The following is an 11,049-nucleotide window of genomic DNA, read 5'->3' on the forward strand; positions in this document are numbered from 1 at the left end:
TCCAGGCTCTGAGCTGTCAGCACAGAGCCTGACGTGGGGCTCGAACTCACAGACCGTGAGATCATGACCTGAGCTGAAGTCGGACGCTTAACCGACTGAGCCACCCAGGCGCCCCTCTCCTTGTAGTTTTAATTTGCGTTTTCCTGATGATGAGTGATGTTGGGCATCTTTTCCTGTGTCTTTTTGCCATCTGCGTGTCGTCTTTGGGAGCTGTCTCTTCAGGTAGTCCGGCCTTTTTGGTGGGATTATTTGGATTATTGGTGTTGAGTTGTATAAGTGCTTTACATATTTTAGTTTTCTTTTTTGAGAGAGTAGGAGAGGGGCAGAGGAAGAGGGAGAGAGAATCTTAAGCGGGTTCCGTGCCAGCACAGAGCCCTACACAGAGCTTGATCTCACGACTGTGATATCATGACCTGAGCCAAAAGCAAGAGTCTGACACTTAACAGACTGAGCCAGCCAGGTGCCCCTACGTGTTTTGGACATCATTGGATTTATCGTTTACAAATCTCTTCTCCCGTTCGGTGGGATGCCTTTTGTTTGGTGATGGCTTTTTTTTTTTTTTAAGCTGTGGAGAAGCTTTTTATTTTGATGTAGTCCCAGTGGTTTATTTTTTTTTCTTTTGCCTCAAGAGACCTACCTAGAAAAATGTTGCGAAGGCTGCTGTCACAGAAATTCCTGCCTGTGCTCGCTTTGAGGATTTCTATGGATTCAGGTCTGAGGTTTAGGTCCTTAGCTTCTTTTGAGTTGATTTTTGTGTTGGGTATAAGAAAGTGGTCCAGTTTCTTTGTTTTGCATGTAGCTGTCCGGTTTTCCCAGCATCATTTACTGAAGAGGCTGTCTTTCCCCATTGTACATTGTTGCCTCGTATGTCAGATTAATGGGCCATATTAACTTGAATTTCTTTTTGGGCTCTCTATTCTGTTTGATGGACGTGTGTGTCTATTTCTGTCAGTGCCATATGGTTTTGATTACTATAGCTTTCCAGCATATCTTGAAATCTGGGATTGTGATCCCTCCAGCTTTGATCTTTTTTCTCAAGATTGCTTTGGCCCTTTGGGGTCTTCTGTGGCTCCATACAAATCTTAGTATTCGAGTTTTATTAAAGATGCTGTTGGGGGGGCACCTAGGGGGCTCAGTCAGTTGAGCATCCGACTTTGGCTTGTGTCATGATCTCACAGTTTGTGGGTTGCAGCCGCATGTCGGGCTCTGTGTACACAGTTCAGAGCCCGGAGCCTGCTTTGGATTCTCTCTCATTCTCTCAAAAATAAACATTATAAGATTATTTTTAGAATGCTGTTTGTATTTCGATAGGGATTGCATTGAATCTGTAGATTGCTTGGGGTAGCAGGGACATTTGAAAACATTACTTCTCACAATCCATGAGCATGGACTGGCTTTCTGTTGGTGTCCTCTTCAGTTTCTTTTATCAGTGTTGTATAGTTTTCCAAGTACAGGTCTTTCAGCTCCTTGGTTAGATTTATTTCTAGGTATTTTACTATTTTTGGTGCAATCGTAAATGGAGTTACTTATGTTTTTGTACTACTTCATTAATAGCGTACATAAATGCAACTGATTTCTGGGTATTTTTCTATCCTGCAACTTCACTGAATCCATTTATTCCAATAGTTTTTTGGTGGAGTCTCTAGGGTTTTCTATGGATAGGATCATGTTGTCTGCAGAGAGTGACCGTTGACTTCTTCCTTTCCAATGTGGATGCCTTTGTTTGTTTTTGAGAGAGACAGAGAAAGAGAGAGCATGTGCACAAGTCGGGGAGGGACAGAGAGAGAGAGAGGGAGACACAGAATCGGAAGCAGGCTCCAGGCTCTGAGCTGTCAGCACAGAGCCCAACGCGGGGCCTGAACTCACGAACCATGAGCTCATGACCTGAGCCAAAGTCAGCTGCTTAACCGATTGAGCCCCCCCAGGTGCCCCATGGATGCCTTTTCTCATCGGATTGCTGTGGCTAGGACTTCTGGTACTATGTTGAGTCCAAGTGGGAAGAGTGGACCTCCTTGGCTTGTTCCTGATCTTAAGTTGCAATTTGCATATAATGGAAGTAAACCCTCAATTGGTAGTGGGTCCTGGGGTACGACTGCTTAAGCAGGCGTGGGTGGGTGTGTTCAGGAGCACAGGGGTGGGTGGCTCAGTCTGGGATTCGGGTCTCCTGTGGGACCCCTGTTGATGCCTAGTCCCCATGGCAGGAGATGCTGACTCCTTCATTCTGGGCTTCTGCATGTGGATTCCATTTTACTGTACAGAGTTGAAAATTGCCACGTGTGCCTATTATCCTAAATTGTGTTAATGGTTTTTTAGGTCACTCTTGTAATAAAGCCAAAAAGAAAGACGAGACACGTGTGCTGAGGGAGGGCTTTTTAGTTTACGGGGGGCTTGGAGTGTAGCACTCTCAGCCGGCACGTGCTGGCAGTGTGCACAATTGTTTTTCAAAACATTTTCGGGTTCTTTAAGAAATAAACTGCTCCCATGGGGCGCCTGGGTGGCGCAGTCGGTTAAGCGTCCGACTTCAACCAGGTCACGATCTCGCGGTCCGCGAGTTCGAGCCCCGTGTCAGGCTCTGGGCTGGTGGCTCAGAGCCTGGAGCCTGCTTCCAATTCTGTGTCTCCCTCTCTCTCTGCCCCTCCCCCATTCATGCTCTTTCTCTCTCTGTCCTAAAAATAAATAAACGTTGGAAAAAAAAAAAAAGAAATAAACTGCTCCCGGGAACAGCATGGTGATGAGGGTAGCACTTCTCTCCCAGCCAGTGCGTGGGGGGTGCCCACTGCAGTGTAGCCCTTGTTGTCTGTGAGTCTAGGGAAAACTGCTTTTCTGCAACAGTTTGAGTCCCAAAGAGTTTGCGTCATCCTGTGCTCTGGGGTTTTATATTCCTTCAACGTGACATCCTTGAATTTTATTCTTCCAATCTAGTCTTCATCAAAGACAGACAGAACTTGAAGAACAAGGAGAACTTTCAGATCCAGACAAGCTACCTTTTAAGGACAATGAGGAATTTGGATCATCTTTTGAATGTAAGTTCATATAGGAGTCCTGGTTTTTAGAAGTTAAGAATGTAGAAAGCTTAGTTCTGGTGAAACATAACCACGGTCATAAAAAGCGAAGCTGTTACAGATTAGGACATTTTGATTTTTGTGGTAAAACCGCAGATATTAACATACTGCCTCATTTTTAAATCACAAAGATTTTCGGGGGGTGGGGGGTTCGGAGTTCGGTTCGTTAAATGTTTCTGGATAGTTCACCATTTCGGAGTGGGCGCTAAGCCTCTAATTGAATCCTCAATTCAGTTTACCACTTTTGGGATTGCCTTAGATTTAAAATGATTTTTTTTGTTTCTCCTTTTATGGAACACGAGCATGCTAAGTTAGTTTTGTTTGAACTACACTGATTCTATTGACTGCCTCAGATTTAGAAAGCCTGCTGTTTAATTAAAGAATAGAGGTAAAATACTACAAGCTTAAAGAGTCTAGAAATGGTATCCTGGCCATGGTCCCGCTTTGTATATAAGCTGTCATCGTGTTTCGTGAGCTTCATCGCTAAGTGTGAAAGGTAGAATATTTTGAACATTTAAATGGCTTAGTAAACTTTTCAAAATCCCTGTGACTCCCCCTTGTTAGGCTCATTAAATCATGATTTTAAATACAGTTCAAACGATTAGCAGCAACCAGGTGAGTTCTGGGACTCAGCTGATTTTCCTGTTGGGTGACTGATTTGATCGCGTGAATGAATGTAATTCTCAAAGCTAAAGAACACTTGCAGACGTGAAAGCGGGCAGACGGGCGGCTGTGATGCAGACTCTAGAGCTGGCCCGGCTGCTCTGGCCGAGACTTGATGCTTGGGAGCGAGCGGTCCCCCCGCCGTGCCGCACGCCCTTCCCTCGCTGTGGTTCCTGAGGACTCGCGTTCGCACCTTTTGCAGATGCAGGGAGCACGCCGAGGCAGTTTGAGGTGGACGGCCTCCATCCTGCTGGCGACGTGCCTCATGTGGGTGCTGCCGCCACCACGGTGTCTGCCGGACCTCTCGCTTGTTGCCACCCCGGTAAGTTTTGCTTTGTTTGAACTCACAAAATAACGAATTAGTGATAGTTAATACTACTTCGTTTTCTAGTTATTTGCTTCTTCCATGCATTAAAGTCGGACAAGAAAAACCTTCCCGGGGCGCCTGGGTGGGGGGGAGTCTCAGTAGGTTGAGCGTCTGACTCTTGAGTCCCACCCGGGTGATGATGTCACGCTTTGTGGGTTCCAGCTCTGCGTCGGGCTCTGCTCTGAAAACTGGAGCCTGCTTGGCATTCTCTGGTCCCCCTGCATCGTCCCTCACCTCACACTCTCTCTCTCTCAAAATAAAGGTTTTTCTTTTTTTAAAGTTGATCTACTTCAATCTTCAGGGAAGCTGATGACATTGGAGGAGAACTGGGTGTCAGACTTGTCTGGCCTGGCCCACCTGGTCTTTCCTCTTCCCTTCTCCAGACTGCCTGCTTCCCTCCCCAGTGGAGACATTTGAGCTCTGCCCCAGGGCTCAGCCAACAGGCGTGTCCTTTTCTCCTTGAACCAGAGTGTTTTAGCCTCAGAGGTGAAAGGAAATGCCTCAAGTAAAACCACCTGTAGGTCCTTCCCAAACATTGGCAGAGCATCATCCCTAAAACCCATGGGATGCTTCTTGAAACCGGTTTGTTGGTTTCAGGCGCAGTTGGGAATATGAGGAATCACTGAAAGGAGCAAGAGGGTTGGTTTTTGCTGATTCCAGAGCAAGTCATTTCTGGAAAGTGCTCACTCAGACTCCATCAAGAGCCTTTTGCATATTGGATGCTTTTCTGGAAGCTGCCCCTGCTTCATGCAGCTTCTAGCAGGACAGTCAGCAGGCCATGGCTGATGGCATCCGATAGGACAGCTGATGGGGGCACTGGTGCCCTAGAGCAGCTCTGATGGGCAGACACTGGAGTGAATAGGGAATAGAAATAATGCAATAGAATAAAGGACACGACCTGAGTTGACAGGCCTTCTGTTTCTGACAAGTACAGTACATTATAATAAACGGCTTCTTAAATTACTATTAAGCGGTAGGGTTACATTCTGATCGTTGAGGAACTCTCAGATCTGTTGTTTCACGTCTTTGGGCGCCGAGGGAGGTAAAGCCTAAAACTTGCTATCTTTGTGCCAGTGGAAACCGTGCTTTTCTTCGCTCTTCCATCCGAAGAGGTTTCCCTCTGCCACTCTGGAGCCACCAAGTACACCTCGCAGCGAAGGAGCCCTTTCCTCATTGTCTCTTGAAATCTTCCCCCAAACGGCATCCTCGCCCTGAGGTCGCCGCTCCATACGAGTGACGTGCCTCCAGCGAAGAGGCTGCGTTTCTGCCGGTGCAAGTGGCCAGTGGCCGCCTCTAGGGTTTGAATTTCATGACCAGGATCAAGTGGAGACTGCTGCTGCTCTCCTGTGGGAGATGCTAACTTTTGGTTGGTGACTAGAGCACAGCCATGAGGCTGGAAGTCCCGTCGTGAATCTGTGCTTGTCTGTGTGTTAGCCTTGCTGGGAAAGCTGAGGTTCTGGACCAGAGCTGGAGGAGAGAGGTCAGCGTAGTCCTCTGGAACTGAGATCAAGTTAAACACGTGAGGCGTGGGGACGTGTGTTGTCAACCTAGAGAACAGGCGATTCAAACCCGGACCTTGGCCGGAAGGGACAGAAGTAGGGAGACAGGTGCTTATGGGTTTTGACAAGTCAGGTACAAGGTACTGTGTGAATATGGTGCTGAAGTGGCCACTTGTCACTGTAGGAATGAGGAGCTCACACAAGATGTGGCATTCAGGTGAGGGCTGGCATCCTGGGTGGGGCTTGGGGGAAGGGAGCACATCTGCTTGAGGAGGACGTGAGAGCGGGTAGCAGGGCAGACGGCGCTGTACTCGGGCACTCGTGTGCGTGCCAGCGCCTAGACGGGAGGTTTCGGATGTGAACGTTCAGGTGATCCAGGAGGTCAGGCAGGAAGGGAAAAGGCAGTTGGGCACTCGACCGCCACGGGTTTGGATTCCACCGGAGCGGAGCGTGTGCACAGCACATCCGGAAGTGACTGGTTGCTCACGCAGGTGAAGGTGGGCTGCCTGGAGAGACCTTGGTCACAGAGACCCTTGACCAAGTGATTTCGGCCACCCGGGTGAACAGTGATGAGGACCTGAACTGCAGCAGGAGGAGGAAGAGGAAAGTGTAAGCCCTGGTGACCGAGTGGATGTGGTGTGGCAAGAGCATGACTCCAGGGACAAGGATGAGGAGTTCAGCTAGGAAGCCAGGGCTGCAGGATCTCCTGTGTCGATGGCCGGGAGCCCGGTAGAAACATGGGTGTGAGCAAACACGGAGAGAGGTCAGGACCGGAGAGGGAGGTGTGGGAAAGGTGGGGGATCAGCCCGGCGGAGGTGGGCGGCGGCAGCTACTTGGCTAGACCAGGGGGAGGGTGTGGTGGTGTCCCATGGGGGGTGCAGGAGAGACTGCAGCACCCCTGCACGGGAGCAAGGCGGGGAGTTACAAGAGGGCTGTGTCTGGGCGCCGGGGGGCGGGGCTCAATCAGGTAAGTATCCAACTCTGGGTTTCTGCTCTGGTCATGATCTCCTGTGTGGGTTTGAGCCCACGTGGGGCTCTGTCCTAACCGCACAGAGCCTGCTTGGGATTCTGTCTCTCCCCTTCTCTCTGACCCTTCCCCACTTGTGTACACACACGTTTGCGTTCTGTCTCTCAAATAAGTATACTTAAAAAAAGACGGCGGGGGGCTGTGTTAATGAATAGCGACTAACGGTTAAGTCCGAATCCTAGAGGTGGGGGGAGGCTCCTAACCAGAGGCAGAAGTGGAAAAGTAGGGCTTGCCTGGGGAAGCAGTGAGGAGGTGGGCAAAGACGGGGCAGAAGATGTGATGGGGGGGCATGGGAGGCAGCTAAAGTCATCGTGGTCAGGGTGGCTTATCTGCATCTCAGCCAAGTAAAGGCGGGGCGCGGTGATCGGAGTGGGTTTGGGGGCTCACAGATGGAACAGGCCAAGAGCCCTCTGAGAACCCGGCAGATTCTTCCTGAGTCTTGGGAAGGGTCCCTGCTTACATCTGAAAAATCTGATGCTGGAAACGACTTGCTCTTTATTTTCTGTCCCATTAGGTCTAGATCAGAAACCAATGGGAGAACAGAAGGAAGAAGAAAAAATATGGGAAAAGCACATGACAGAACAAAAGGAAAGAAAAGAAATAAGGAAGAGTGAACTGCAAGAAGCTTTAGAAAGGGAGCGAAGAGAACTAGAGAAGCTGGATCAAGAGCGGGTAATGATCGGTGCAACCCACTTCTCTCTACCGGCGTTGGCACGGTGCCCTTCCTGAGTCCCTTGCTCTCAGGGAGGGAGGTCCTTGCTGTGTCCCAAAGTCCTAGGAGTGGCGGGCAACTTTGTCTGGTTTTGGTTTTTTACCATACAACATTCTTGCAGTATTACGGACTGTGTTCTCTATGCAGTACTTGACGTCTCTGTAACTTATAACTGGACGTTTGTACCTCTCAACGCCCTTTATTTCACCCATCCGCCACCCACCTATCCTGCTGGCAAGCACCAGTTTTCTGTATTTGAGCCTGGGTGTTTTTGGTTTGTTTTTTAGATTGTACATATAAGTGAAATCATGGGGTATCTGTCTTTCTCTGACTTCACTTAGCGTCCTACCCTCTAGGTCTATCTATTGTCGCAAATGCCAAGATCTCCTCCTTTCTATGACTAATACTCCGTTGTATGTATATACTACATTTCTTTTATCCATTTGTCTTTGGATGGACGGTCAGTTGCTTCCATATCTTGGCCATGGTAAATCAAGTTGCTGTAAACAGAGAGGTGCATATATCTTATCAAATGAACGTTTTGGGGCTTTTTTGTATAAAGACCCGGTTACGGATTCACTGGATCATGTGGTAATGGTATTCTCGATCTTTTGAGGAACCTTCATTCTGTTGCTCAGAGTGGCTGCACCAGTGACGACTCCTCCACATCCTCGCCAGCGTGGGTTGGTTGTTTCTTGCCTTTTCAATTTTGGCCATTCTGATGGGTGTGACGTCCTATCTCATTGCTTTGATTTGCATTTTCCTGATTGATGTTGAGCATATTTTCGTGTCTCTGTTGGTCATCTGAATGTATTTGGAAAAATGTTTATTCAGGTCTTCTGCCCATTTTGATCGGATTGTTTGGGGTTTTGTTTTTTTTTCTTTCTTTGGTATTGTGTAAGTTCTTCATATATTTTGGATAACCTTTCATTGGATATATCACTTACAAAAATGTTCTCTCATTCAGTAGGTTGTTGTTTCATTTTGTTGATGGTTTCCTTTGCTGTGCTGAAGCTTGTATCTTGATGTAGTCCCAATGGTTTATTGTTGCTTTTGTTTCCCTTGCCTCAGGAGATCTATCTAGAAAAATGTCAAAGGCCAATGTCTGATGACTACCTATGCTTTCTTCTAGGAGTTTTATTGTTTCACTTCTCACATTGATGTCTTGAATCTTTTTGAGCTTGTTTTTAAGAATGTGGTTCAGGCGCACCTGGGTGGCTCAGTCGGTTGAGCATCCGACTTCAACTCAGGTCATGATCTCACGCTCAGGGTTCAAGCCCCACACCGAGCTCTGTGCTGACAGCTCAGAGCCTGGAGCCTGTTACAGATTCTGTGTGTGTGTGTGTCTCTCTCTGCCCCTCCCCCACCTATATTCTGTCTCTGCCTGCCCCCCCCCCCCGCCTCTCTCTCAAAATAAACATAATAATGTGGTCCAATTTCCCCAGCACCATTTATTGAAGAGACTGTCTTTTCCCTACTGTATATTCTTGCCTCTTCTGTTGTAGATGAATTGACCATATTAGTGTGCATTTATTTTGGGGCTTTCTATTCTGTTCCATTAATCGGTGTGTCTGTGCCAGTGCCATACCGTTTGGATTACTACAGTTTCATAGTCTATCTTGAAATCTGGGCTTGAGATACCTCCGGCTTTGCTGTTTAAGATTGTTTTTGGCTATTGGGTCTTTTATGGTTCCATACAAATCTTAGTATTAGTAGGTTTAGTATTACTAAAAGCCTGCTTTAGGCGTCCCAATCTCCTTTCCTTTAAAAGACTGAGAGAGGTTGTGTATAACATAGACCTTAGGAGTTTCACAACAAAGAGGAGCTTTTACGAGCTCATTGGCATGCATTCTCCTCTGGTCCTGGAAATAAGCCATAAATAAAGTTTACTTGTGAGAGAGGGTGAGAGGGAGAGAGGACACGCACATGAGCGGGGGAGGGGCAGAGCCAGAAGCCCAAGCAGGCTCTGCACTGCCAGCACAGAGCCCACCTCGGGACTTGAACTCCCATGAGATCATGACCTGAGCCAAAACCAAGAGTCAGACGTTTAACCCACCGAGCCACCCAGGCGCCCCTAGATCTTGCCTTTTTTAAATGGGCTTTAAAGAAAGCTTCTGAGGTCAGCTAGGTGGGATGAGAGTAACCCAGGGGAAGTGACTGCTGGTCACTGGTGCCTTCCAGGGGCTCCCTTGTCCTCATCCTTCCTCTGGGTTTGTTCTGGCCTTCTTGGTCCTGATTGTGGTTCCAGCCGTGTGGATTACTCTTGTCACTTTATATGCTTGCTGAGTCGTCTTGAAATCTTCCATATTGGATGTTCTTGGACTCCTGGTTAATTTGGCCTAAAGCACAGGACACATGAGGCGAATTAATCCCCTCCTTCATTGAGATTGGCTTGTTTGGTTTCTCTTGCATGGCAATGACTTCAATTAAGGAAATTGTTCTTTGACATGCAGGTTGTACTTAACAGGATCAGGATTATATTACTATGCATTTTTGAACGTTTAAAAGTTGTTGTGATATATTTGTGTTTCCTATGCTGGTGCCTATGTATTCCACAGAGGATTATTGAAAAATCATTGAAGATTGAAATGGAAAAAGAAATGGAAATGACCGTTGAAGAAACGAAAGACCAGCCTGTCTGTGGTGAAAATCCTTTAGAGAAGTACATGAGAATTCTTCAGCAAAATCAAGACCAGGAGTCTGCAGATAAGGTGCTGATGCTTTGGACCGGCTGTCTGTGGAAGGGGTGCCGGGGGATGCTTTGGTTTGTTTGAAGACCTTAGGACGAGAATCTGCCTTCTCCATCAGAGACCAAAAGTTGAGGCGTAGAAGATGCAAAGTTCAAATAGAGCCTTGAGTCTCTTGGCCAAATTTCATCACTTTTGTTTGGGTAAAGATGGAAGAGATCTCTATGTCAAATTTGATAAAAGTTGACCTGTGTCTCATTATTTTAAGAAGAAAGAAAAAATGAAAGGTGTATTCATGAATAAAAAATGCATTAGTGCTCTCTGAGACCTAAATACTTAAGTCTCAGACACTGGGTGTTGAGAATGGGTAGCAGGTGGTTTATTTTGATATGCCTACTAAATTTGATGTTTAGAAGTCACCTCTTTTTCAGTTTCTTAAATGACCTTTATCTCAGAGTTGTTAGAGAAATCAAAGTATTGAATAAAATTCCTACATGTGTAATTTCAAAATTCTTTTTCCCTCTTGGTATCAGAGTTCAAAGGTGGTCAGAGAAGGCTCCCAAGTGGAAACACTGCCATCTAGCAACAAAGACGAAAGGTATGGTTCCCCCAACGTGACGTTGCCTGCACAAACCATTGTGTGGTGGGTTGTGTCAGCCAAGGGAAGTGTTCAGATGTTTGAGTCTGCCTGTGAGAAATGAGTGAAACAATCAAAATTTAGGGACTTCAAAAAAAAAACAAACATACAGCATCTTTTAATTTGTGAAATTGGTTCTGAAATAAATAGTAAGCAAGGGCACAAAGCCCACAGGGAAAGAATGAGAACATGATAAAGATCCCTGAATAAATTTAACAAATTTGATAAAAATATTTTATTTTTCCTTAATTTAGTTTCACAGGCTTTTCGCCCGAAGGGCCGGATGACTTCTGGTAACCATGTTTGCTGCTGAGTGCCTTACCCATGTAATGTGACTTGAGGCCTATTGATTTTCTTTTTTTTTTTTTTAAATTTTTTTTTTCAACGTTTATTTA

At 46.6% G+C, this 11,049-nt stretch overlaps 1 protein-coding gene across 7 annotated transcripts in view; it reads left to right on the top strand.

Annotated features, from left to right (window-relative positions):
* The window catches only part of OFD1 (OFD1 centriole and centriolar satellite protein), a 42,419-nt gene extending 31,407 nt beyond the window's left edge, over nucleotides 1–11,012 (top strand). For 3 of the 7 annotated variants that reach the window (XM_040469095.1, XM_040469101.1, XM_040469100.1), the window contains 5 exons: nucleotides 2,923–3,023; nucleotides 3,928–4,047; nucleotides 7,133–7,290; nucleotides 9,889–10,041; nucleotides 10,545–10,903. In XM_040469095.1, coding sequence (XP_040325029.1) covers nucleotides 2,923–3,023; nucleotides 3,928–4,047; nucleotides 7,133–7,290; nucleotides 9,889–10,041; nucleotides 10,545–10,718 — 706 coding nt within the window. In that variant the 3' untranslated portion in view covers nucleotides 10,719–10,903. The other 4 variants (XM_040469097.1, XM_040469098.1, XM_040469096.1 and 1 more) reach the window with 4 other exon arrangements.
* The last annotated feature ends 37 nt before the right edge of the window (nucleotides 11,013–11,049 follow it).

Source organism: Herpailurus yagouaroundi, unplaced genomic scaffold (assembly GCF_014898765.1).
Source record: "Herpailurus yagouaroundi ecotype Mexico unplaced genomic scaffold, PumYag 67846, whole genome shotgun sequence".
NCBI classification, from domain to species: Eukaryota; Metazoa; Chordata; class Mammalia; order Carnivora; family Felidae; genus Herpailurus; species Herpailurus yagouaroundi.